Genomic DNA, 24,274 nt, shown 5'->3' on the forward strand with positions numbered 1-24,274 from the left:
TTGTAGCTGACAAACTATCGATATTTCAACCACTTGGGCATGCATTTGGTAGTTGTCAATCAAGACTCTTGACAGATCGAGAGCAAGACGCATCCCATATCTATATTCTTTTTAATTGCTCAGCGATTGACCCATATATAGAGTAAGTATATTTAGACGCAACATAATTCTAAATCCTTTTATGTGCTATACGTGCATACATGGTTCAGTAATATAAGTATTTATGGTTTGCAGACGATTTGATATGGAGTTGCGAAGAGAAGTTTCACATCTCACTGATGCAGAAGTATAAAAAGAACGTGAAACTAAGTTTGTGGAGTGGTTGAAAGAGATGGTAATGACGCTCACATAAATTGTGTACTTGTAAACAACACTAAGTTACTTAATTGGGCATGATCACAATCATTGTTTATGTTTGTGTGTAGGTCTTCCATAGTCATGTTAAAGATCAAGGAATATGTGATTTACAAAATGGTCCAATCAAAGTTGTGCAATGTTACAATGAGTACATCGTAAATGGTTATCGATTCCATATAAAAGACTACGGTATAAACAAATCAACGATGAATAGTGGTGTGTGTGTCAAGGGTAGCAGCTATGGTGAAAATGAACATGATTACTATGGTGTTATAGAGGAAATAATAGAGTTGGCTTACTTAGACATAAATAATAGGGTAACTTTATTTAAGTATCATTGGTTTGATCTAACTACAACAAGAGTCGACAAAGCCTCAGGCATTGTGGAAGTGAATCATAAATCAAGGTTTGAAACATATGAACCATTCATATTAGCCTCACAAGGTCAATAAGTTTATTATACTTCATATTCGAGTATAAAAAAGTCAGATAGAAATGAATGGTGGGCAGTTTGCAAGGTGAAGTCCAAATTATACCCTTAGTATGATCAGTTACAAGAAGACAAGTTAACTGAAGAGAGTGATTACTATCAATCAGATGATATCTATGATTTCTCTTATGGTCATGATGTTATGCATGATATGCATGTCATATCACCATTGGTCAATGAAACATTCATAGAAGAATGTGATCCAAATGATATACCAAGTGGATGAGCAAACAATGAAGAAGAAGATGAAGAAGAAGATGAAGAAGAAAAAAATCACGAAGAAGATGAAGAAGAAGAAGAATATGAAAGTCAAACCAGTGATGATGAAGAATTCTCGAGCTAGTGAGCAAAATCTTGTAAAACAAACCTCTATTAGAATGTATTACAATGTTTTTAATGTATTGCAATACTTGATGTGAATGATTTGAATGTATAGAAATGTATTGCAATGATTTGAACATATTATTGAATACTTTACGTGAATGGTTTGAATGTTTTGAATGTATTATTGCAATACTTGATGTGAATGATTTGAATGTTTTGAATGTATTATTGCAATACTTGATGTAAATAATTTGAATGTATAGAAATATATTTCAATGTTTTGAATGTTTTGAATGTTTTAAATGTATTATTGCAATACTTGATGTGAATGATTTGAATGTATAGAAATGTATTGCAATGATTTGAATGTTTTGAATGTATTATTGCAATACTTGATGCGAATGATTTGAATGTATTATTGCAATAGTTGATGTGAATGATTTGAATATATTATTGCAATACTTGATGTGAATGTTTTGAATGTTTTGAATATATAGAAATGTATTGCAATGATTTGAATGTTTTGAATGTATTATTGCAATACTTGATTTGAATGTTTTGAATGTATTATTGCAATACATGATGTGAATGATTTGAATGATTTGAATGTTTTGAATGTATTATTGCAATACTTGATGTGAATAATTTGAATGATTTGAATGTATTGCAATACTTGATTTGAATTATTTGAATGTATTGAAATACTTGATGTGAATGATTTGAAACAATTTGAATGTATTGCATGACATTTTTTATTTGTTAGAATATGGTTCGTGGAGGTTACAGTGGTCGTTCATCTAGTGGTAGCCAGTCTCAGCCTTCATCTTCACGGGCTCCTTTGATAGGTATATCATTTAACTAATTGGGTATTTGATTAGTTGAAATGTGCATTCTGAGAATTTCTAACATATTTTTTTACAGATGATGTTTCGGCTGTACATAACCCACCTACACCAGTTGATCATACAAGTCAGGAGCCAACACAGGATGCAGGGTCTTCTCAGTCTGGTACAAGAAGACTCATTCGAATAGTGTATATCGATAATCGACCGTAAGTGTTTCGTTTTCACTTATTGCATATCTTATAAATATTGTATATTAATATTTACTGTGTACCAATTTATGTGCAACACGAGGTTTGAGCCATAAGAAGTAGTACGCAATATTAGAAATTCACTACTTCAACATTTACTAGGACCGGTCGCTCAATGGAAAGAGTATCTAAAAGAGGTGATAGACAAATTGTGATCCTCATTTATGGTATACAGTTATTTGTCATAGTTAATGTGTTTCATATTTAATTTTTTGTTATAGTCATGTCTACCAACTTTCTGAAAATATATATAGGCTTCGAATCGCTTCGCGACTGCGATGGAGGAATATGATGCAAGGAAGGTGTGGCAGAAGGTGGCTGCCAATCGATTTGTAGACATGCTGCACAATATGAAGATTACAACAAAAAAAGCATCTGGCGGAATAGATGATCCACTACAGTGGAAGGGCCATGACCATATTATTATCATGAGAGATTATTGGGAGGGAATGTGCGACAAGTGGGTGGGAGATGCATTTCGAAACCGCTCAGTGAATGTTGCACAAAATCGAGCGAAAATGCCCAAATCCCATCTACACACAGGTGGATCTAGGACTTTTGGGAGCCACCAGAAGAAAATAGTAACTCATCAATATATATATATATATATATATATATATAGTCAATTTTATAAGTATTGTTGCAAACCTGTTAACTAAATCTTTTATCATTTCACTTCGCAGGAAGCAGAAAAAGGAGGCATTGTGCCATACAAGGATGTGTTTGTTGAAACACATAAACGTAAGACCACGGGAGAGTTCGTATCAGAAAAGGCGAGAGCGACATTGGTATAGATTTATTTTATTAATAAACATTGTAATAGACAAGTTACTATGAATTACGTTATCATAAATATTGTAATTCTTGATTATTAATTCATATTCTAATCATTACATTGTAGGAGTCATACGAGTAGCAAATGGTACAACGATATGGCGATGACTTCACTCAGCATCCGCCTTTTGATCCTACAGCATGGGTGACTGCAACCGGTGAACCCAAAAAGGGTCATGTGTTTGGGTTTGGGAGTAACATGAACACCACACCAGTCGTTGCCTCCTGCAGCCCAGGCCCACTGAGTTCTCCCACCAGCATCAACTCTCAACGTCCTAATGACCCTGCTATGTCTTGGGATGGTGTCTGTCAGCGTATTGAGGACAAAATGCAATACTTTTTAAATGAAGTCATTCCCAACATTATCCGTAATGAGTTGTGCAACTTTTTTCAGGATAGAGAAACTTCATCTGCATTCAACATGAGTTTCAGTGTCTGTCAGGTATACAATTTTTTTACTGCCTTAGAACACATATGAACATGATAGAATCACATATGAAGTTTTTTTACTGCTTTATAACACATATGAGCATGATAGAATCATGTATGAAGTTATTTTACTGCCTTAGAACACATATTAGCATGATAGAATCACATATAAAGTTTTTTTACTGCCTTAGAACACATATGAGCATGATAGAATCACGTATGAAGTTTTTTTACTGCCTTAGAACACATATGAGCATGATAGAATCACATATAAAGTTTTTTTATTGCTTTATAACACATATAAGCATGATAGAATCACTTATGAAGTTTTTTTATTGCTTTATAACACATATGAGCATGATAGAATCACGTATGAAGTTTTTTTATTGCTTTATAATACATATGAGCATGATAGAATCATGTATAAAGTTTTTTTACTGCCTTAGAATGTATATGAGCATGATAGAATCACACATAAAGTTTTTTTACTGCCTTAGAGCATATATGAGCATGATAGAATCACATATAAAGTTTTTTTACTACCTTATAACACATATAAGCATGATAGAATCACATATACAGTTTTTTACTGCCATAGAGTACATATGAGCATGATAAAATCACATATACAATTTTTTGCCAGCCTTAGAACACATATGAGCATGGTAAAATCACATATACAACTTTTTGACTGCCTTAAAGCACATATGAGCATGATAGAATCACATATACTATTTTTTTACTGCCTTCGAACACATATGAGTATGATAGAATCACATATAAAGATTTTTTGCTGCCTTAGAACACATATGAGCATGGTAGAATCACACATACAACTTTTTGACTGTCTTAGAGCACATATGAGCATGATAAAATCGCATATACAGTTTTTTTACTGCCTTAGAACACATATGAGCATGATAGAATCACATATGAAGTTTTTTTACTGCTTTATAACACATATGAGCATGATAGAATCATGTATAAAGTTTTTTTACTGCCTTAGAACACATATGTGCATGATAGAATTACATATAGAGTAGGCTATATTTTAGTATATCTTGTTTATCAATATTGACATTTCTTTTCTCGTGTAGGTTGCTGGCGATAATCAGCGTAGTAGAGCTGAAGGGACAGATCGAGACACTGAACAAGAGGACACACAAAATCTTGGCGATGATTAGATTTATGTGTTGAATTTGTTTTACCTTCTTTTTGTTTAAAAAATGTAAATGTTAAATTGTAAATAATTAGAACTTGCGAATTCTATGGTGGATCGATTAATTGTTTCAGTTTCTTTTTATATGTATTTTGATGTGTACTTTGTTTTTTATTCACAGTAAATATAAATTGTACAAGAAATATAAATTGTGTCACGAGAATTTTTTTCTCGATATTTAATTTTCAAATATTTTTTTTTTACTTTTTTTTGCCACAGATTAGCGACGAATATATCTGTCGCTAATTACTATGAGCATTGAATTTAGCGACAGATTAGCGACGGCTATAAATCCGTCGCCAAACCGAAGTCGCTGTTTAGTGACGACAGCCTTGCAACGGATTTTGTCAATCGTTATTTCGTCGCAATTTAGCGACGGAACTGGCGATATATACAGTATGTACTTAGCGATGGAATGGGCGACAGATACATTATGTCGCTTAGTAGCGTTGAAAAACTCATGATGGAAGATATCCGACCCTAATCCGTCGCTAAGTTGTTTAGCGACGGATTTAGGTTGTCGCTAATCCGCTGGTTTGTTGTAGTGTTAATACATATAGATGATTTAATAAAATAGGTTTTGGGGGTTTCATCCCAAAAATCTAACATGAATCAACGATAAGGCGATCCTAGATTCAGATCAATCGCATCGTCTGACCTAAACCCCCAAAAAATCGATTTCTGGTTCAGTTCAAGAACTGGGACTGATGTCTCCAAGAAACGCGACTCTTGGTTTGGTCGAAAAGTTTTGCCTTAAACTCTTAAAATAAAAATTTTTCTCTTCTTTTATTTCATTAACCCAAACTCGTCTGGAATCTGGTTTGAGACAACCTCTTGGGTTTAATAAAAAACCCAACAGAAAATTAGGCCAACACCCAAAATAAGGTTTATGCATATCACACTATGCAGCTGTCTATAGTCTATAGATGACCTAAGAGCAAAATTTAAATATCAATACATGCTATTCATATTCGAAGCATAGCAAATTCATGCTGTAATAAACATAAACTTTAGATAAAGGAATTTTCAAAGTAAAACAACTATCGTGAACTCAATTCAAGAAAAATACATATTAAAGATAGGCCAAATAAACCTAATGTAACACAAATAATCACAACTTTTCTTAGTATTATGACTACCATAGATTTAGTTGTTCAATCCCATGAAAACCTAATCAAGATCCATATTTGAAACAACCAAGAAATCAAGGCTTAGTAAATAAAAAAATTGTGTATAAAAACACAAATTTGATCGTCCTTTAACCCATGCTCGGTTCAGTCTAATTTAAATCCCTTACCTATTGAATCCTAAGAGGAAAAGCTCGTACCTTAGTGATTTGCGAAGAAGAAGACTATAGCAATCAGACTAGCATTTTTTTCCTCCCTGTCGCAACCCTTCTCCTCTCTCTCTCTATATATATACATTTCTCTCTCTCTATTATTATTATTATAGTTATAATTATATATATATATATATATATTTAAACTTATTTATTTTAACATTCATGGATGGATCTTGGCCAACAGGTTCATGATTCATATCCGGATCGAAAGTTGTGTCAGCTCTAATATATAATATATATTATTTTAGTCCACAACAGTGAAAATTTTATTTATTTAAGTAAAAAATATATTTATTAAATTTAAAAGACACATAGATATTACAAATTTAAAGTGTGAAACCAACTAAAACTTGCTAACAAAGTGAAAGTGAGCTGGTTCTTTAACTACTGGATGCATGCTTTGGTGCTCATTGATGGTATCTTAGGTGTGAAATTAAACTTGCATGAAGCATTCGAACAAAAAAAAGGAACCTAGGCCTGCTAACAGAACGATGGGGAGCTGGTTCATTAATAATTATGTAAATAATGCTCCTTCGGGATGTGGGTTGATGGTTGCAGCACAAGCGTGGTTTCAACTTTTTACATGGCTGAGTTCAAGTTTTACAGAGCATTTTTCTCTCACATATGATTGTATGAATGCCACCGGTTAAAACACTCGGGAAAGCGACCAGGCTTAGCCAGTGAGACTAGCATATTCAGGGCACGCCAGATACTGCATCTTTGGAAAATAGTTTAAGAATCAGCTGAACAATTATTTTAATGATTTTAGCAGCTGGTATTGTAAAATTTGTCATTGGTTCATGCCAAGGGAAAATGATACGGATTCTTTGATGCTTAAATGGTTAAACTACTATTTACTAATGCCACCTTGTTTATTCTCTTGCTTGGGTATGCTATTATTTTATATACACAATATAATAATTAGGGGGTCATGTTAATATTGTTGCATAGTCATTGACAAGATATGTATGATGTCTGGGTCATTGCCTTGCAATTTCATTTTTTTTTTCTTGTTGGGTTGTGCAATTCCAGGCTATGTGACAGGGATACCCAACTTATGCCCGTGTCGTGTCTACTAGCATACTATTTTGAATGGAAAATTATACCAAAAAATGTGTCATGGGTCGGTACTGTTCAGGTCAGATCCTATAAGACCCGATTCTAAATCAGGTTTAAAACTTAGACCTAGACCTGACACATTCTATTTCGGTTTCAGGTCTGGTACGGGTATAGCTGAAAAATATGGATCCATATATGTTAACGGTTCTGGTACATATTGGGTCAGGTATAATTGGGTCGAGTTTTGAATAGACCAGTTATTTAATCAGGTTTAAGATTTAGAACCAAACCTACCCATTTTTATTCATGGCTGGGTTCAAAAAATAACGAACCATATGGGCTAACCGGTCCGGGTATGATGGGTTGGGGTATTATGGATTCGGGTTTTAGCTTGAGTCTTTATATGATTTTCAGACTTGCCACTCCTCGTCAAAATTCAAATATGTGGGAAATTTTCATAAATGCACCTAAAGTTTGGGATTAATAAAGAAAGGCACCTAACTTTTAAAAAAATTTAAAAATGCACCTCAAAAATATCGTGATTAACTAAAAAGTCCCAGATGTTTACTACCATCAAGTGGAATCACCAGGTTGCTGTTAAATGTTATGTGGAATTACCATTTTACTCTAAACACCATATTTTCAAAAATACACCTAAAAAATAGGGAAGCAGTTTTTAAAGGGATTAATGGTGCAAAAATTTAGGTGCCTTTTTTATTTTTTATTTTGAAACTTAGTTGTGTTTTTTCATTAATGAGCAAACTTTATGTGCATTTTTAAAAAGAATTCTTAAATATGTAAATCAATTGAATCGGCTATTCATTCAGATATTGGTGGAAAATTTATATCAAACAATACATTAAAAAGAACTTACTTTGCTCTTAAAGTGTAGCAGCAGCCCATGGGCTGTAGGCTATATATATATATATATATATATATATATATATATATATATATATATATATATATATATATATATATATATATATATATATATATATATATATATATATATATATATATATATAAAGGTGTCAAGGGTCGGGTTTGGTTTGGATCCAAGTGAAAACAAAACTGGTCTTGATTTTCGGGTGTGGTGTCGGGTCTGGACCTCGGTCTAATCGAATCTACCATAAGAAAAACCATATCCAGATAAAATAATATTTTTTTTATCATTGTTACATTGAAATTTTGTGGGTCTTAATCAAAACTAGGGTAGGGCCTAGGTCTGGTATAAAATTTCACAAACTATACCTGGATTCATGTATTAATCAGACCTTCGGGTCCCGACCCAGGTCTTTTAATCGGGTCTTCTTATTTATGACCATCCCTGGTCCCTATAGGGTTGGTACAGGTCGGGTCCGGGTAAACCCGACCTGTTTACACCCCTATCTTTATACAGCAACCCTCTTCACACTCACAAACCAACTGAGTATAATTTTTTTCTTTAAAAGAAGTTAATCAATCCCTTAGCTACTTGCTCTTTTTTAGGTAAGAAAGTTATCATCAAAAGAAAACTTAACTAAAATAGGAAACCCATGCTAAGTAAAATGGTTTGGAGTTTGAGCTGGTTCTAAGGGTGGTGGAGTCTCAACGGTTTTGGGTTGGTTCAAGTAGAAAACGGGTTTGAGTGTAGATCCAGTTCAGGTTCGTGTCAGTTCGGTTTTCCATTATGTGGAACCATTTGGGTCGAGTTTAAAAAATGTGGTGTCTAAATGGGCTTAGGTCTACATTCATTAGACTTTACCTGTTTTCATTACGGATCTAAATTTTAGACTCGAACCAAATCCATGAATCTAGTAAAATGGGCCAGGGCGTTAGTTCGGGTTGGGTATACCATACCGGGTTACACCCCTAGTAACTAGGGTGGCTGTTTGTAACTATCGTACAGCATGGCCCTTAACGGTACAATTACATCGGAGCAGGGCTTGAATCTCTGATCTGGATTGACATTTTCTTATATATGGATCTTAAAATAAGATGTGAACGTACATTGGATCGGATCAGGACTTATTTTATTGGATATTTGATTGGATTGGTTCCGAACTAATACTTGGCTTTCATATCTATATCAAGATTCGGACTAAATCCAATCTGTTACATTATTTTGCATGTAAGATTCTCGTTCCCAACAATCTCCACCTGATCCCATATCACCATAAAATATTTGGATTCGGATTCCATTCTGCCTCATGGACTCTTGTTCAAACATAGAAGATCCATTGCTTAAAAATGATTCAGATTTGGACCATGCAATATGCTATGTTACGCTATTTAACGCCAGTAATTGTGGTGTAATGTCAATGAATTGAATTTTATCCGATATCCGACCGAATTCGGTCCTGTTGAGTTGCATTTAGTAAGTCAAAACCGTATCCGATTATATCGGATGCGGAGGATACGGTTTCGACATTTTTACTACTGAATCCAAAAAATATCAGAATTTGAGGGACATATCGGATTTGTTGAATATGGTATTAATCACATCCGATCCGAATCCGAACAGTCTACATGCCTACCACTCCCAGTGTTGTAATGCTCTCTCAGCTTTACTTTATCTGCGTGACAAGATCAAACAGGGACCCACGTGGTGGACCAATTGGATTCATTAAGTGTACTTGGACCTAACTTGTGAAGGTGAGGATCCAAAGTTGATTACTTTTTCTGCTCCAGTCCCACTTCCAGGGGCATTTGACCAGAACCGTGGACCAGCTGCCATATTCTGAAGTCCATATCCTCACTGAAATCCATCAATTTGGTGGTTGGATCCGAAGCAGTCCAACACATGCAGTGCTTGAATACCAGTCCTTCAGGCATGGTGTCCCCACTTCCACTTGGGTTAAGGTCGGCGGGTCGGTTCACGTTAGTTGACCACTGGAACTTTTACCCAGAAATGGGCCCCGTCAGTGAGGTTCGACGGATTCAAATCTAGTAAACACGTAAAATCAGGATCTAGTCCGTAGAGAACAAAACATCAAAATGAATCTACTAAGCCCACCCGGTTTGCCTGAGTGGTTGTGGACCCGGGGAGAAGGTGCTGACTCTTTTGTCTCAGGTTCGATTCCCACCAGGTGTGCAGGTGCCATTCGCTAATCACTGAAAGTACCTGCTTCAGCAGAGAACTTCATCATAAAAAAAAAGAAAAATAGGACTCACTGAATCTGTATTTAGGGGTGTCAATGGGTCGGGTTTGGTTCAGACCCAGGTAGAACCAGACTTAGACCAGATTTTTTGGTATTGTATTGGGTCTGAATGCGGGTCTAATGAGGTCTACTAGAAGAGAAACCATACCTAGATCCGATAAGAACTACATGAACCAGAGCCGGGCCATACCCGATAAAATGATATTTTGTTTCATTTTTATGCATTCAAAAATTACATGTGTTAATCGAAATTTGGGTCACGTCTGGATCTCGTATAAAATTTCACAAACTATACCTAGGTCCATGTATCAATCAAACCTATGGGTTTCACTACAAGAAAATTGCCAATTAGCGACGGATATTTGCGATGGATTTTTTCTGTCGCAAAGTTGTGACGGATTAACAAGAGAAACTAATCCGTTGCTAAGATTTGTAATATTTACGAAACTAGCGACGAAAAAACTTTCGTCGCTACCTCCGTCACTAGTTAGCGACGGCTTAGCGACGACAGTTTTTTGTCGCAACACACGCGACAGTTAGCGACGGAAGTTTAGATACGACGTTAGTGACGGAAATCTTTCATCGCTAACTGGTCATGTAAATTTACGATGGAGTTGCGACGGAATTAGGCCGTTGCCAAATCCGTCGCTAATTTTCCCGTAAATCCCTAATCATAGCCTTTTTTTCTCTTTCCTGATTCGTCTCTCCCGCCCGCCCGACGCACTCCTCCACCGCCCGATGCACTCCTTGGTCGGCTGCCCGCCGCCCGTCGCTCCCCGGTTCGCCGCCCGGCCAGTCGCCCCTCGGTCCGCCGCCCGCCACCCGACGTCTCCCAGGTAAATCCCTCTTTTTTCCGACAGGGGGGCGCTTGCCCCTTTTATTTTCTCCAGCAGAGGGTCGCCCCCCTGCCTCGTTTGTTTTTTCCGGTAGAGGGGGCAACCCCCTGCCGCGTTTTGTTTTTTCCGGACGGGGGCGACCCCCCTGCCTCGTTGTTTTATTCGAGCAGGGGGTCGTCCCCCCCTGCCTCGTTTGTTTTTTTCGGCAAGGGGGGGGGGGGGCGAACCCCTGCCACGTTTTGTTTTTTTCGGCAGGGGGGCGACCCCCCTGCCTCGTTGTTTTATTCGGGTAGGGGGTCGCCCCCCTTGCCTCATTTTTTTATTCGGGCAGGGGGTCGCCCTCATGCCTCTTTTTTTTCGATAGGGGGGGTGACCCCTGCCTCGTTTGTTTTTTCCGGCAGGGGTTCACCGCCCTACCTCATTTTTTTATTCGGGCAGGGGGTCGCCCCCCCTGCTTTTCCGAAAGGGGGGGAGGGGGCGACCCTGCCTCATTTTTTTTTTCAACAGGGGGTCGCCCCTCCTGCCTTATTTTTTTTTGGCAGGGGTGGGGGAAGACGGGCCGGGTGGCGCCCGACGATCTTCGGGTTCCTGAACCACGACATCACCACGTGCCTGCCGCTCCGAGGGACGATCACTGCCTCCAACGACCTCGTGCTGCTATCGTACATCGTTGGCCTACTGACTGACCGGCCAAACTCGAGGGCGGTCGGGTCGAACGGAGAGGTGGTCGACGCCCGGGAGGCGTTCCGCCTTGCCAGAATCCCGTCCGACTTTGATATTTATTCTAAATTTTTTTCTTTCGATAGAGGGTGACTTCATTTTAACAGTGTCTCTTGCAGATTTCTCAAAGGATCCCGCTTGTGCCCCGCCGTCCGTGGTAAGTAAGTGACAAAAATAATGCAAATCGGGTAAATACCCGTGGTGAGTCAATGATGCAAGCACATCACATGTTATTTAATTTATTAGATGCAACACTTTACTGTTCACACACTCACTTAGTTGGAGTTTGGAGATCTTGCTGAGCGTGATTTTAATGTATGAGAATAGAAGTGTTCTTATTTTTGGAGTACGGATTCCATGCTAGGCATGATATTAGTTAGCGGGATATTGGAGTGTGTTTGTTGTAGGTACATGTTTGACATTTTTTTGATATGAATGATTTCAATGTATTGTAATGTTTGATGTGATTGTATCCATGCTTGCCTGTAGTTACTTTCAATTTGATTATGACTTACACGCGAAATTGTATAATGAAAGCATGCTTCAAATGAATGTATCGTGTTATGAATAGTTTGCACATGAAAATATTAAGTTATTAATGCATGTATCATAATTCTTGTGATTGTATGTCATCATATATTGCATGATAAATTTTATATTTTCTTCATCATAGCATTCTGATGATTCTCTTTTAACTGGTAAGGATGCTATTCGTAACATCATATAACAAAATGACTGCAAACCGTGAATGGATGTACCGTAGGATAGTTGCGTATGATATGCATGTCATATCTCCATTGGTCGATGAAACATTCATAGAAGAATGTGATCCAAATGATATACCAAGTGGATGGGCAAACAATGAAGAACAAGAAGAAGAAGAAGATGAAGATGAAGATGAAGAAGAAGAATAAGAAGAATATGAAAGTCAAATAAGTGATGAAGAAGAATTCTCAAGCTAGTGAGCAAAATCTTGTAATACAAACCTCTATTTGAATGTATTGCAATGCTTGATGTGAATGATTTGAATTATTTGAATGTATTGCAATACTTGATGTAAATGATTTGAATGTATTGCAACACTTGATGTCAATGATTTGAATGTATTGCAATGATGTGAATGATTTGCAGGTATTCCAATGATTTGAATAATTTAAATGTATTGCAATACTTGATTTGAATTATTTGAATGTATTGAAAGGTATTGCATTGATGTGAATGATTTGAAACAATTTGAATGTATTGCATGACATTTTTTATTTGTTAGAATATAGTTTATGGAGCTTACAGTGGTCGTTCATCCAGTGGTAGCCAGTCTCAGCCTTCTTCTTCACGGGCTCCTTTGATAGGTATATTATTTAACTAATTGGATACTTGATTAGTTGAAATGAGAATTTCTAATATATTTTTTTACAGATGATGTTTCGCCTGTACATGACCCACCTACACCAGTTGATCATACAAGTCAGGAGCCAACACATGATGCAGGGTCTTCTCAGTCTGGCACAAGAAGACTCATTCGAATAGTGTATATCAATAATCGACCATAAGTATTTCATTTTCACTTATTGCATATCTTATAAATATTGTATATTGATATTTACTATGTACCAATTCATGTGCAGCACGAGGTTTGAGCCACAAGAAGTAGTACGCGATATTAGGAATTCACTACTTCAATATCTACCAAGACCGGTCGCTCAATGGAAAGAGTATCCAAAAGAGGTGATAGACAGATTGTGGTGCTCATTCATGGTATAGAGTTGTTTGTCATAGTTAATGTGTTTCATATTTAATTTTTTGTTATAGTCATGTCTACTAATTTTCTGAAAATATATATAGGCTTCGAATTGCTTCGCGACTACGATGGAGAAACATGATGCAAGGAAGGTGTGGCAGAAGGTGGTTGCCAATCGATTTGTAGACATGCTGCACAATATGAAGACTACAGCAAAAAAAGTATCTGGCAGAATAGATGATCCACTACAGTAGAAGGGCCATGACCCTATTACTATCAGGAGAGATTATTGGGAGGGAATATACGATAAGTGGGCGGGGGATGCATTTTGAAATCGCTCAGCGAAGGCTGCATAAAATCGAGCGAAAATGCCCGAAGTCCTTCTACACACAGGTGGATCTAGGACTTTTGGGAGCCGCCTAAAGAAAATGGTAACTCATCAATATATATATTGTCAATTTTATAAGTATTGTTGCAAACCTGTTAACTAAATCTTTTATCATTTCACTTCGTAGGAAGCAGAAAAAGAAGGCATTGTGCCATACAAGGATGCATTTGTTGAAACACATAAACGTAAGACCACAGTAGAGTTTATATCAGAGAAGGCGAGAACGACAACGTTATGTATTTATTGTATTAATAATCATTGTAATATACAAGTTATCATAAACATTATAATTTTTAATTATTAATGCATACTGTAAACATTATTTTGTAGGAGGCATATAAGCAACAAATGATAGAACGATATGACGAGAACTCTACTCAACATCCATCATTTGATCCTGCAGCATGGGTGACTGCAGCAGGTGAACCCAAAAAGGGTCGTGTGTTCAGGTTTGGGAGTAATATGAACACCTCACCAATCGTTGCTTCCTCCAGTCACGGCTCACCGACTTCTCCCGTCAACATCAGCTCCAAGCATCCTATTTTTTCTAGTGATGATGTACGTCAGATCGTTAAGGACACAATGTGTGACTACTTTCATGAAACAATTGCCGACGTTCTATGAAATGAGTTCAACAGTTTTTTGCAGAACAGGGGAACTTCGATTGCAGGTGCCTCTCAGGTATGAAAGTTTCATGTGATATATTGCATGTCGTTAGATTTCATATAACTTTGATTGCCTTAACTTAGGTGCATTAGATATAATTTATTTCAGTATATTTTGTTTATCAATACTGACCTTTTATATAATATTTATGTATAATATTTTTACTGTCTTACAACACATATGAGCATAATAGAATCATATATACAGTTTTTTTATTGCCTTTGAACATATATGAGCACGATAGAATCACATATACTATTTTTTTACTGCCTTAGAACACATATGAGCATGGTAGAATTACATATACAATTTTTTTACTGCCTTAGAGCACATATGAGCATGATAGAATCACATATACAGTTTTTTGACTATCTTAGAGCACACATGAGGACGATAAAATCACATATACAGTTTTTTGCCTGCCTTAGAACACATATGAGCATGATAGAATCACATATACAACTTTTTGATTGCCTTAGAACACATATGAGCATGGTAGAATCACATATACAGTTCTTTTACTGTTTTAGAGCACATATGAGCATGATAGAATCACATATAAAGTTTTTTTACTACCTTAGAGCACATATGAGCATGCTAGAATCACAAAAATAGTTTTTTTACTGCCTTTAGAATACATATGAGCATGATTGAATCACATATAAAGTTTTTAACTGCCTTAGAACACATATGAGCATGGTAGAATCACATATACATTTTTTTGACTACCTTAGAGCACATATGAGCACGGTAGAATCACGTATACATTTTTTTGACTAACTTAGAGCACATCTGAGCATGATAAAATCACATATACAGTTTTTTGACTGCCTTAGAACATATATGAGCATGATAGAATCACATGTACAGTTTTTTTGACTACCATAGAGCACATATGAGCATGATATACTCACAAATACAATTTTTTGTCTGCCTTAGAACACATAAGAGCATGATAGAATCACATATACAGTTTTTTGATTGCCTTACAGCACATATGAACATGATAGAATCACATATAAAGTTTTTTTGACTGCCTTAGAACACATATGAGAATGATATAATCACGTGTATAGTTTTTTTCCTGCCTTATAACACATATAAGAATAATACAATCACATATACAATTTTTTGCCTGCATTAAAATACATATGAGCATGATAGAATCACATATACAGTTTTTTGACTGCCTTAGAGCACATATGAGCATGGTAGAATCACATATAGAGTTTTTTTTATTGCCTTAGAACACAAATGAGCATGATATAATCACATATATAGTTTTTTGTCTGCCTTAAAACACATATGAGCATGATAGAATCACATATAAAGTTTTTTGACTGCCTTAGAGCACATATGAGTATGATAGAATCACATATACAAATTTTTTGACTGTCTTACAACACATATGAGCATGATATAATCACATATACAGTTTTTTGCCTGCCTTATAACACATATGAGCATGATACAATCACATATAAAGTTTTTTTACTGCCTTAGAACACATATGAGCATGGTAGAATCACATATACAATTTTTTTACTGCCTTAGAGCACATATGAGCATTGTAGAATCACATATAAAGTTTTTTTACTGCCTTTAGAACACATATGAGCATGATTGAATCGCATATAAAGTTTTTTTATTGCCTTAGAACACATATGAGCATGGTAGAATCACATATACATTTTTTTGACTGCCTTAAGGCATATATGAGCATGATTAAATCACATATAAGTTTTTTTACTGCCTTAAGAATACATATGAGCATCATAGAATCATATATAAAGTTTTTTTACTGCCTTAGAACACATATGAGCATGATAGGATTACATATACAATTTTTTTACTGCCTTAGAACACATATGAGGATGATAGAATCACATATAGAGTATAATTTATTTCAATATATTTTGTTTATCAATACTGACCTTTCTTTTTTTGTGTAGGTTGCTGGCGATAATCAGCGTAGTGGAGCTGAAGGGACAGATCAAGACAATGAACAAGAGGATGTACAAAATCTTGGCGATGATTAGATTCATGTGTTGAGTTTGTTCTACCTTCTTTTTGTTTTAAAAATGTAAATGTGGAATTGTAAATAATTAGAACTTGCGAATTTTACAGTGGATCGATTAATTGTTTTAGTTTTCTTTTATATGTATTTTGATGTGTATTTTATTTTTTATTCACAGGAAATATAAATTATATCACGAGAAATTTTTTCTCGATATTTAATTTTCAAATATTTTTTTTTAATTTTTTTTCCTTGTTTGCGATGGATTAACGACAGATATATTTGTCGCTAATTATTATTAGTGTTGAATGTAGCGACGGATTAGTGACTACTATAAATCCGTCGCAACAACAAAATTATCGTATAGTAACAACGACCTTTGCGACGGATATTGGGAATCATTATTCCATCACAACTTAGCGACGAAATTGGCGACAGATAGATTCTGTCGCTACTTAGCGACGGAATGGGCGACAAATATATTTCATCGCTAATTAGCGTCAAAAAAATTGTGGTGGAAGCTATCCGTCTCTAATCCGACATTTATTCGTCGCTAAGTTGTTTAGCGTCAGATTAGCGTCGGATTAGAGACGGATTTAGGTCGTCGCTAATCCACAGGTTTCTTGTAGTGTTTGAACTCGGGTCTTCACATTTATTATCGTACCCAAACCCCATATGGTTTGGTCGGGCTAAACCACACACCTTTATATGATTCATATGTGATTAGACTGGATTCAATCTCAGTTGTCACAAACTAAATTTCAAGGCTAAATTTTTTGCCTTTCAAGCTAAGGAATGCCCATGGGATACTAGGCCTCGTGACCTAGTCAGCCTCACAACATATTTTTTTATATGTAATCTTCTTGCACAATAGAACTTCAATTTAACAAACTTTTCTTTCAAAAAATGTTTTTGAATATGATTGTGACGCCCCAAACCCCGACCTTGGAAAAACCTCAGATTTTCTATGGATTTTTTTTTTGAAATGGTTTTACTGAAAAACAACGGAAACAAAGGGTAAAGAGGGTAGCTAGGTAACAAGGCCGCAAGTCTGAATGGGCCACAGGTAAGTAAAACATACATGTCTATTAAACTAATTATTGGTACAATCACAAGTCTAAAGGGGTATACAACCCAACAGTCTTAAGATTACAAAATGTGACAATACAACAAGTCTCAAAATAGAGAGTATATCCCTACAAAACCCAAAACCAACAGGAGCAAGATCTGCAGCTAAGTGTGGGTCCCCAAGCCTCCACCGTGTGTCGTCGCATCAGCACCGTACCTATTCATCACCTGCATCGCCATAAAACGGGGTGAGTCCTCTTGCGAGGTGGTGAAGAAACAATAACAATGTACATTTCATCTTTATAAAGAAAATAACAAGCAATAACATAAAATAACAGGTATATGTGCCTGTGTCAGGTAAGTGCATATGTGACAAGTGCTAACCAAATGAAACAGGTAACTGAACTAAGCAACTGCTGAAACGAGTAACTAAGAGCAGTAAAGGAATGTAGCAAGAAGTGAAACAGGCGAGCAAGTAAAGTAACAACTACAGTATGTCAGCTGTGATTGGTCAGTCCTTAAGTTCTTCTTATTACTCTTTCGGGTACGCGAAGGAACCTCGCATTCTGTGAGACATGTACCTGACATATGTTATTCAATTTTAAATGTGGTAACCGGGGATGCTACAGACCGAGTAAACCTTATGCGAGCAGCACGCAGCTGAGAGAAACTCTCGCATAGGTAAGGATTGCAATCCATTCTACTGCAGTAGTGAGGTATCTTGAAAGATCACCTCGACCTCCCTAACTCCGAGTGACCAGAGGTCAAAGGACGCTACAACTCCTGTCAAAACAAGTGTCGTAGTAACGACAAGTCACTCAGGGTTGTACCATCCACCCTCTCCAAGGTGAACCATCTGTGAATGGGGCGAAGCAGGGTTTATCTATCTTAGGCTCATAATTCAGTCATACCTCTAATGGAGGAGTTTGTGCCTTGTGGTCCCCGCGGGGTACGCAAATGAGGACTTGGCCTGCTCATCCACGTGCTCAGCCTCACATGGCTAACAAGAGCACATCGCTCGTGAAAGCGATCATAACACCATATTATTCTCTTTCATCATTTGGGTATAGTCACAAGTGAGTTCGCTTACGAACAAGGGCCATCGCCCGGAGACTCCAACAGAGTCCAAAACACAACAATACTACTCATACCCTATGGTGTTCAAGTTTTGTGTATCAATCTTTTCATTTCATGAATAAGGTGCACTTTGTGCACTCATCCATGCCTCAAGCACGAGTCTCACAATGTACCAGACAAGGTACGCACTAAGCAGTACAAGTGTCAAGATGTGCTCCGTGTGAGGTGCAACTATATACCACATGATTTTAAGTCAATTGCAAAACATAAAGAAACAGAGGCATGAAACATCTGCATAACTGAGAAATATAATGCACTTACATGAAAATGTGCGTGTGAGTGTACAATTCATCAATTTCAAGAAATATGCAAGAATTCAAGAATGTAAATACCATTTCAAGTACAACATACTGAAACAATCATTGCAAGTTTATCAATTACAATTCCAAACAGATCAGAACTTCAAAGGTCTTGATTTGGCATTTCACGTAACATGAGACCACCCTTATAGAGAAGACTCACGATTTGGTACACTTATGCGTTGAGATTGAAATCTAAGATATTTCCATACGTATGGGAATTACATTCGCATTCCAAGGTGGATCGCCACACTTGCAGGAGGAAATGATGCAAATATGTCATAAAGGACAACTGTATGCTTATACCTTGCTAGACTACTTAATTCAACACACTTACGTGTCAAGGATGGCATCTAGGATACTCCCAACTTATAGGAATGACATTAGCATTTCTATGGTTTGGGTGTCGCGCCTGCGGGCCCAAAACAAGGATATGAAACATCGTCCGCGACTTGTAACTGATGTAGGCTTGAACACGTGGGGTTTGCAACAGTGCTCACCTGCTTACACATTTTAATCAAGTGAAACTGAACCCAAGGAAAGTACAAGGTTCACTACGGGTTCATAGATGGAACTTTAGAGCCATTCGACTGGACAGTCACAAGGTAAAACACCTATGTGGCACAACGCACATCAGAGTGTAAAGGTTATCGCGGGATCACTTGAACAAAGCACGAGGGTGCCATGTGTCCAACTAGTTTCCCATAAGGAATTGGCCCGCGTCGTCCAATATATATATATATATGTGTGTGTGTGTGTGTGTGTGTGTATAATGCATATTGTGTGTGTGTGTGTATAATGCACATTTATATATATACCCGTATGTATATGTACACATATACACTTATATATATATATACACATTACACATGTATATACAACCCTATACATGTGTGTGCAAGCCGACTATTCGCAACCGCGACCCATACCCTCCTAAACCCTAACCGATTTGCAAAAGAATGTAGGAAAAAGAGAGGGGTTCGGGTCTGGTCAATTGGACCAGACCAAGGCTGCGGTTTGGCTACACTCAACGGCCAAATCTGGCCAAGTAGTCACCGAAGGTGACAGCCGCTTAATAGGGCACCAAAACAGCAAGGAACTCAGGTGCAATTGGCACCCGGTAGCCTATTGCAAATTCTGTTGAAAGGGGCTACGTGAGTGCGGGTCTGGTCCTCTGGACCAAACCGCTAGGTCTGATAAGAGTCCTGGTCTAAACCCACGGTTCAGACCAGGCTTTATAATGAGTTGGGTGAGCCCAAATCGGGCCACGAAAATGACTAGCATCTGGTAGACTCCACGGCGCCAAGCAAAGTGGGGGAAAGACCTGTCATAGGTCTGGTCCCTCAGACCAGACCACATAGTGGCTGAAAAGAAAGGTTTGAACCCACGGTTCAAACCAATCCCCAAAAAGGTTCAGCGGCTAACAGAAAAATATTGCAGCAGCTCGCCACTAAGCGATTGCCTTGGGATCAAGGTTGAGCCGACCACGCCGGGACTTGAGTCTGGTCCCTGGGACCGGACCCAAGGAAGCTTAACAGGGTTCTGGTCTGAACCCTTGGTTCAGACCAGACACATTGGTCTGCGACCCACGTCCCCCAAAGACCTGGCCAACCCGGGTGCCCTTGGCTCCGGGTGACCTAACGCGCCAAGCAAAACAGATTGCCCGAGGACCCATCTTCCCCAAAATGGGACCCAGTCCACTTCGTGGCCTTGGTCATGGCACTAAGAGAGGACGTGCCAGTCCCAACTCTCTTGGGACTGGGTCTGAACCCAACCCACTGAAAGCACCTGCTAAGGTGGCTGCGGGTTGCAACCAGCAACCCGAGCAACCCGACCCGCGCTATAAGGGAGTGATGAAGGTCTGGATGCACCTGGACGAGCCCAGCTCGGTCCAAGGTGTACCCAGCAATGCTATCACGCACAGGAAAGAGCCACCATGCCCACCAACAAGGGAGAAAGGTCGACAGCAAGAAGGAAAATCATGTAGCGACTAAAAATCTGAGAAAAGAAGAAAAGTATAGGTGATTTACAACGCGAACAATGTAAGCCAACGAAAGACAAATGGAAATATAATGTTGAAAGAAAGCTAACACAGCTAAATCCATCGGTGGAGCATGCATGCATGAATGCCTTAACTCCACGGTTTCATGGTGCACTAAAACGAATATATATATATAACAAGGCACTCGTATTGAACCTTCACCTTAAAAGTTCGGATGAGGAAGGAGGTCACGGCTGCAAGGGTTTCCTTCAACAATGGCTGAACCACACCCCATGGCAGGAGCTGTGTGAGAGAAGAGAGAGAGAGAGAGAGAGAGAGAGAGAGAGAGAGAGAGTTTCAAGAAAAAATTGCCCCTTTTGGAGCTCTCGATTTTTTCAAAGAATCTCTTAAATGGTGGGTAGGTGAGATGGACGATGGGGATTCACCCAACCTAGATGAGGGGCTGGGAGTGGGTCACGGTTTCCCACTACCGCCCAGCTCCTCCACTCGATTCTAAGGATTTGAAAAGCCTTTTTAAAAATTTCAAGGGCTCCATGGGGTTGCCGCCCCATGCACCCAATGAGGTGTCTCAAGCCTCATAATGACCTCATATGGGGAAGTGTCATTGGGATTCTTTGAATCCCAATGCCCATGATGGTGCCTCCATGCACCCTCCAAGGAGTAGAAATCGACCACCCTAATTCCATCTCCTTTTTTTTTTACATTTTAGTTAGTTTTTTTTTATTTGGGTAGGGCCAACCGTGGCCCTCCCTTGGATTTTCATTTTTATCATTTTACGAGAGTGTCATCCTCCCAGTTGGTCAACTTGACCAGCTGGTCTCATGGCCATGGTCATCCAAAGTCGTCCTAAATGGATGACCATAGACTTGATCGACCCTTGACCAACAAAGAAGAATCAATCTTTTTTTTTATAATTCTTTTTATTAAATGAATTTTTTAATTGTTCTACATTATGTATATTATTTTTTTTATTTTATAATTTTGATGTAATTAGATTTTCAAAGCTTAACCAAGAGGAAAATCTCCTCCACATACGAAATAGTTCTCGTTTGGGCCCTCGCTCCATCACTAAGCGATCTCCTGTAAATCACATGCACTGACGGAGTTTTTCCGTCGTTCGAGCCTCAAATTTGGGGACAACCCAAATATACGCATTATAAGCTTGCCTAAAAAAAATCGGAGGCTAACTCGTCACAGATCTCCCTCAATTGTTATTTTATTTTAACTTATGCGATTTCCAACTCGTAACTTCACGAAGGTACAAAAATGAAAAACTTGCGAATCAAACAAGAATTTTCTATTCTGGCAACACTTCACATAATATTACTTCAAAATTATCATGGACCTTATAATGATCGTCGCGCATCCAATAGCCACTTACGTGCAAAGTTGTCTCATACAAGCTAGCATCTTCAATCAAAAGGCCAAAAATGCATTACCGCTTACACACTAAGTGTATGCTGACATATGATGAAACATGTCTTTACAGCACTGCCGACTTAACCAACATCCAATGCAGGTAACGAGAAACACAACGTGTCCATTTGACTTTATTGACGCATGCCAAGTCTCTAAGCAACATTTTGAACCGGCATCTTCGAGGTAAACCTCGGGTTATCAATCCCACTAGTTAAAGGCATCTGCACACCCGATGAGAGTCGAACCTGACTGAGAGGAAGGGATCAGCACCATCTCCCTAGCCCGCTACCATTCGGGCTAATGTTAGGGATAGTTGGATCTTGCTTCATAATCCGGACCCGATGTTTTCCCGCTAAGCTGCTTCTTCTCGGCAACTTAATTCATGACACGCGTCACCCAACGAACCATTTAGCCAGCTCAAAGCTCACAGTCCATGTCATTATCAACACTAATACCCATATCCACCACGCCTTCGCCACATTATCAACACGTGGACGTACTCGTTGCGAAGACCGTTGACATCTAAACTCTTCTTCTTAGCTCCTTTAAAATGACTCTTTTAACCTTTGCATTGAGAATTCCATTTGGTCTAACTAGGTAGGGAAATAACAGCAAATGCATGTGCTGTCTCGTAATTTTTCAGCAGGTCGTTTACCCAGCCCCAATTTTTCCTTCCCACTATAAATACCCCAACCCCTCTCTGAAAAAACTCAAATCGAAGAGTCAAAAACTCTAGGGTTCCATTCTTGTGATCTTCTCTTCTTTCTCTAAGAGAATTCTGGTTTCACTCACTATCCAAACAGGAGAATTAGATACAAAATCTCTTCTATCTCGAAGAGATGGGGAATTACTTCTCTTGCATCTCCTTGATCAATCCCTCCGTCGTCAAGATCGCAGATCTCGACGGCAACGTCCACGAGTTCGGATCCCCCCAGGCCGTCGCCGAGCTCATGATCGAGTTTCCCGGTCACGTCTTGGCGCCGGCCGATGAGTTGTGGAGCCATCTCCGGGTCCGAACGATGCGCGCCGACGAGGAGACAAAGCTCGGCAAGCTCTACGTCCTCTTCCCGATGGACAGAGCGAACACAAGGGTCTCCGACGGAGAGTTGGCTGCAATGCGCCTCGGCGGGGCGAGAACCGGCGTAGCTAAGGTTTTCCCGACGGCCGGAGAGGAGGTCAGGGCCGCACCGAAGGTCAGGATGGACGAGATCGTGCCTCCGGAGACGGGTCTGGCGCACTTGCGGCTCCCTCGGTGCCGGAGGTGGCAGCCGGTGCTTCAGAGCATCTGTGAGCACAATTGCACCAGATAGATCCTCGGTGGAATTTCTTATTTTTCTTTTTCCCCCAAAGTGTGGATATATTCTTTTTTGCTGAATTTTTTAGTTTCGATTTCATACCCAAAAGAAACCAGATTGAGATCCAGATCTGTTAAAGTGCACCTTATTGTGAAATGAATGCATCAATGAAAAAAGAATTGTGTCAAATTTACGGTGATTGTGATCTTCTCCTTGAAAACGTTGCATCAAAAATTGATCCTATAGAATTAGGGATGTCAATGGTAGTTTGGGTTGGATATTAATTATTCGATTGCCATTTAGTTGGGTTTGATGGAAGTATTGGAATCCTTTCAAGTGAATGTGTTGGATTTGGTATTGCATGAAAATCTGATCACATTCTGTTTTATAGTATTCCAA

The 24,274-nt window shown here is 38.3% G+C and overlaps 1 protein-coding gene across 1 annotated transcript; it reads left to right on the forward strand.

Moving 5' to 3' along the window:
• The first annotated feature begins 23,298 nt into the window (after positions 1 to 23,298).
• Positions 23,299 to 24,064, forward strand: LOC149820679 (uncharacterized). The gene has a single exon (XM_089982603.1). It carries the CDS (start codon positions 23,420 to 23,422, stop codon positions 23,888 to 23,890), a length of 471 nt encoding a protein of 156 aa, XP_089838729.1. The 5' UTR covers positions 23,299 to 23,419; the 3' UTR covers positions 23,891 to 24,064.
• Positions 24,065 to 24,274: the final 210 nt, after the last annotated feature.

This window comes from Nuphar pumila, chromosome 12, assembly GCF_984573655.1.
Source record: "Nuphar pumila chromosome 12, dmNupPumi1.hap1.1, whole genome shotgun sequence".
Lineage (NCBI taxonomy): Eukaryota > Viridiplantae > Streptophyta > Magnoliopsida > Nymphaeales > Nymphaeaceae > Nuphar > Nuphar pumila.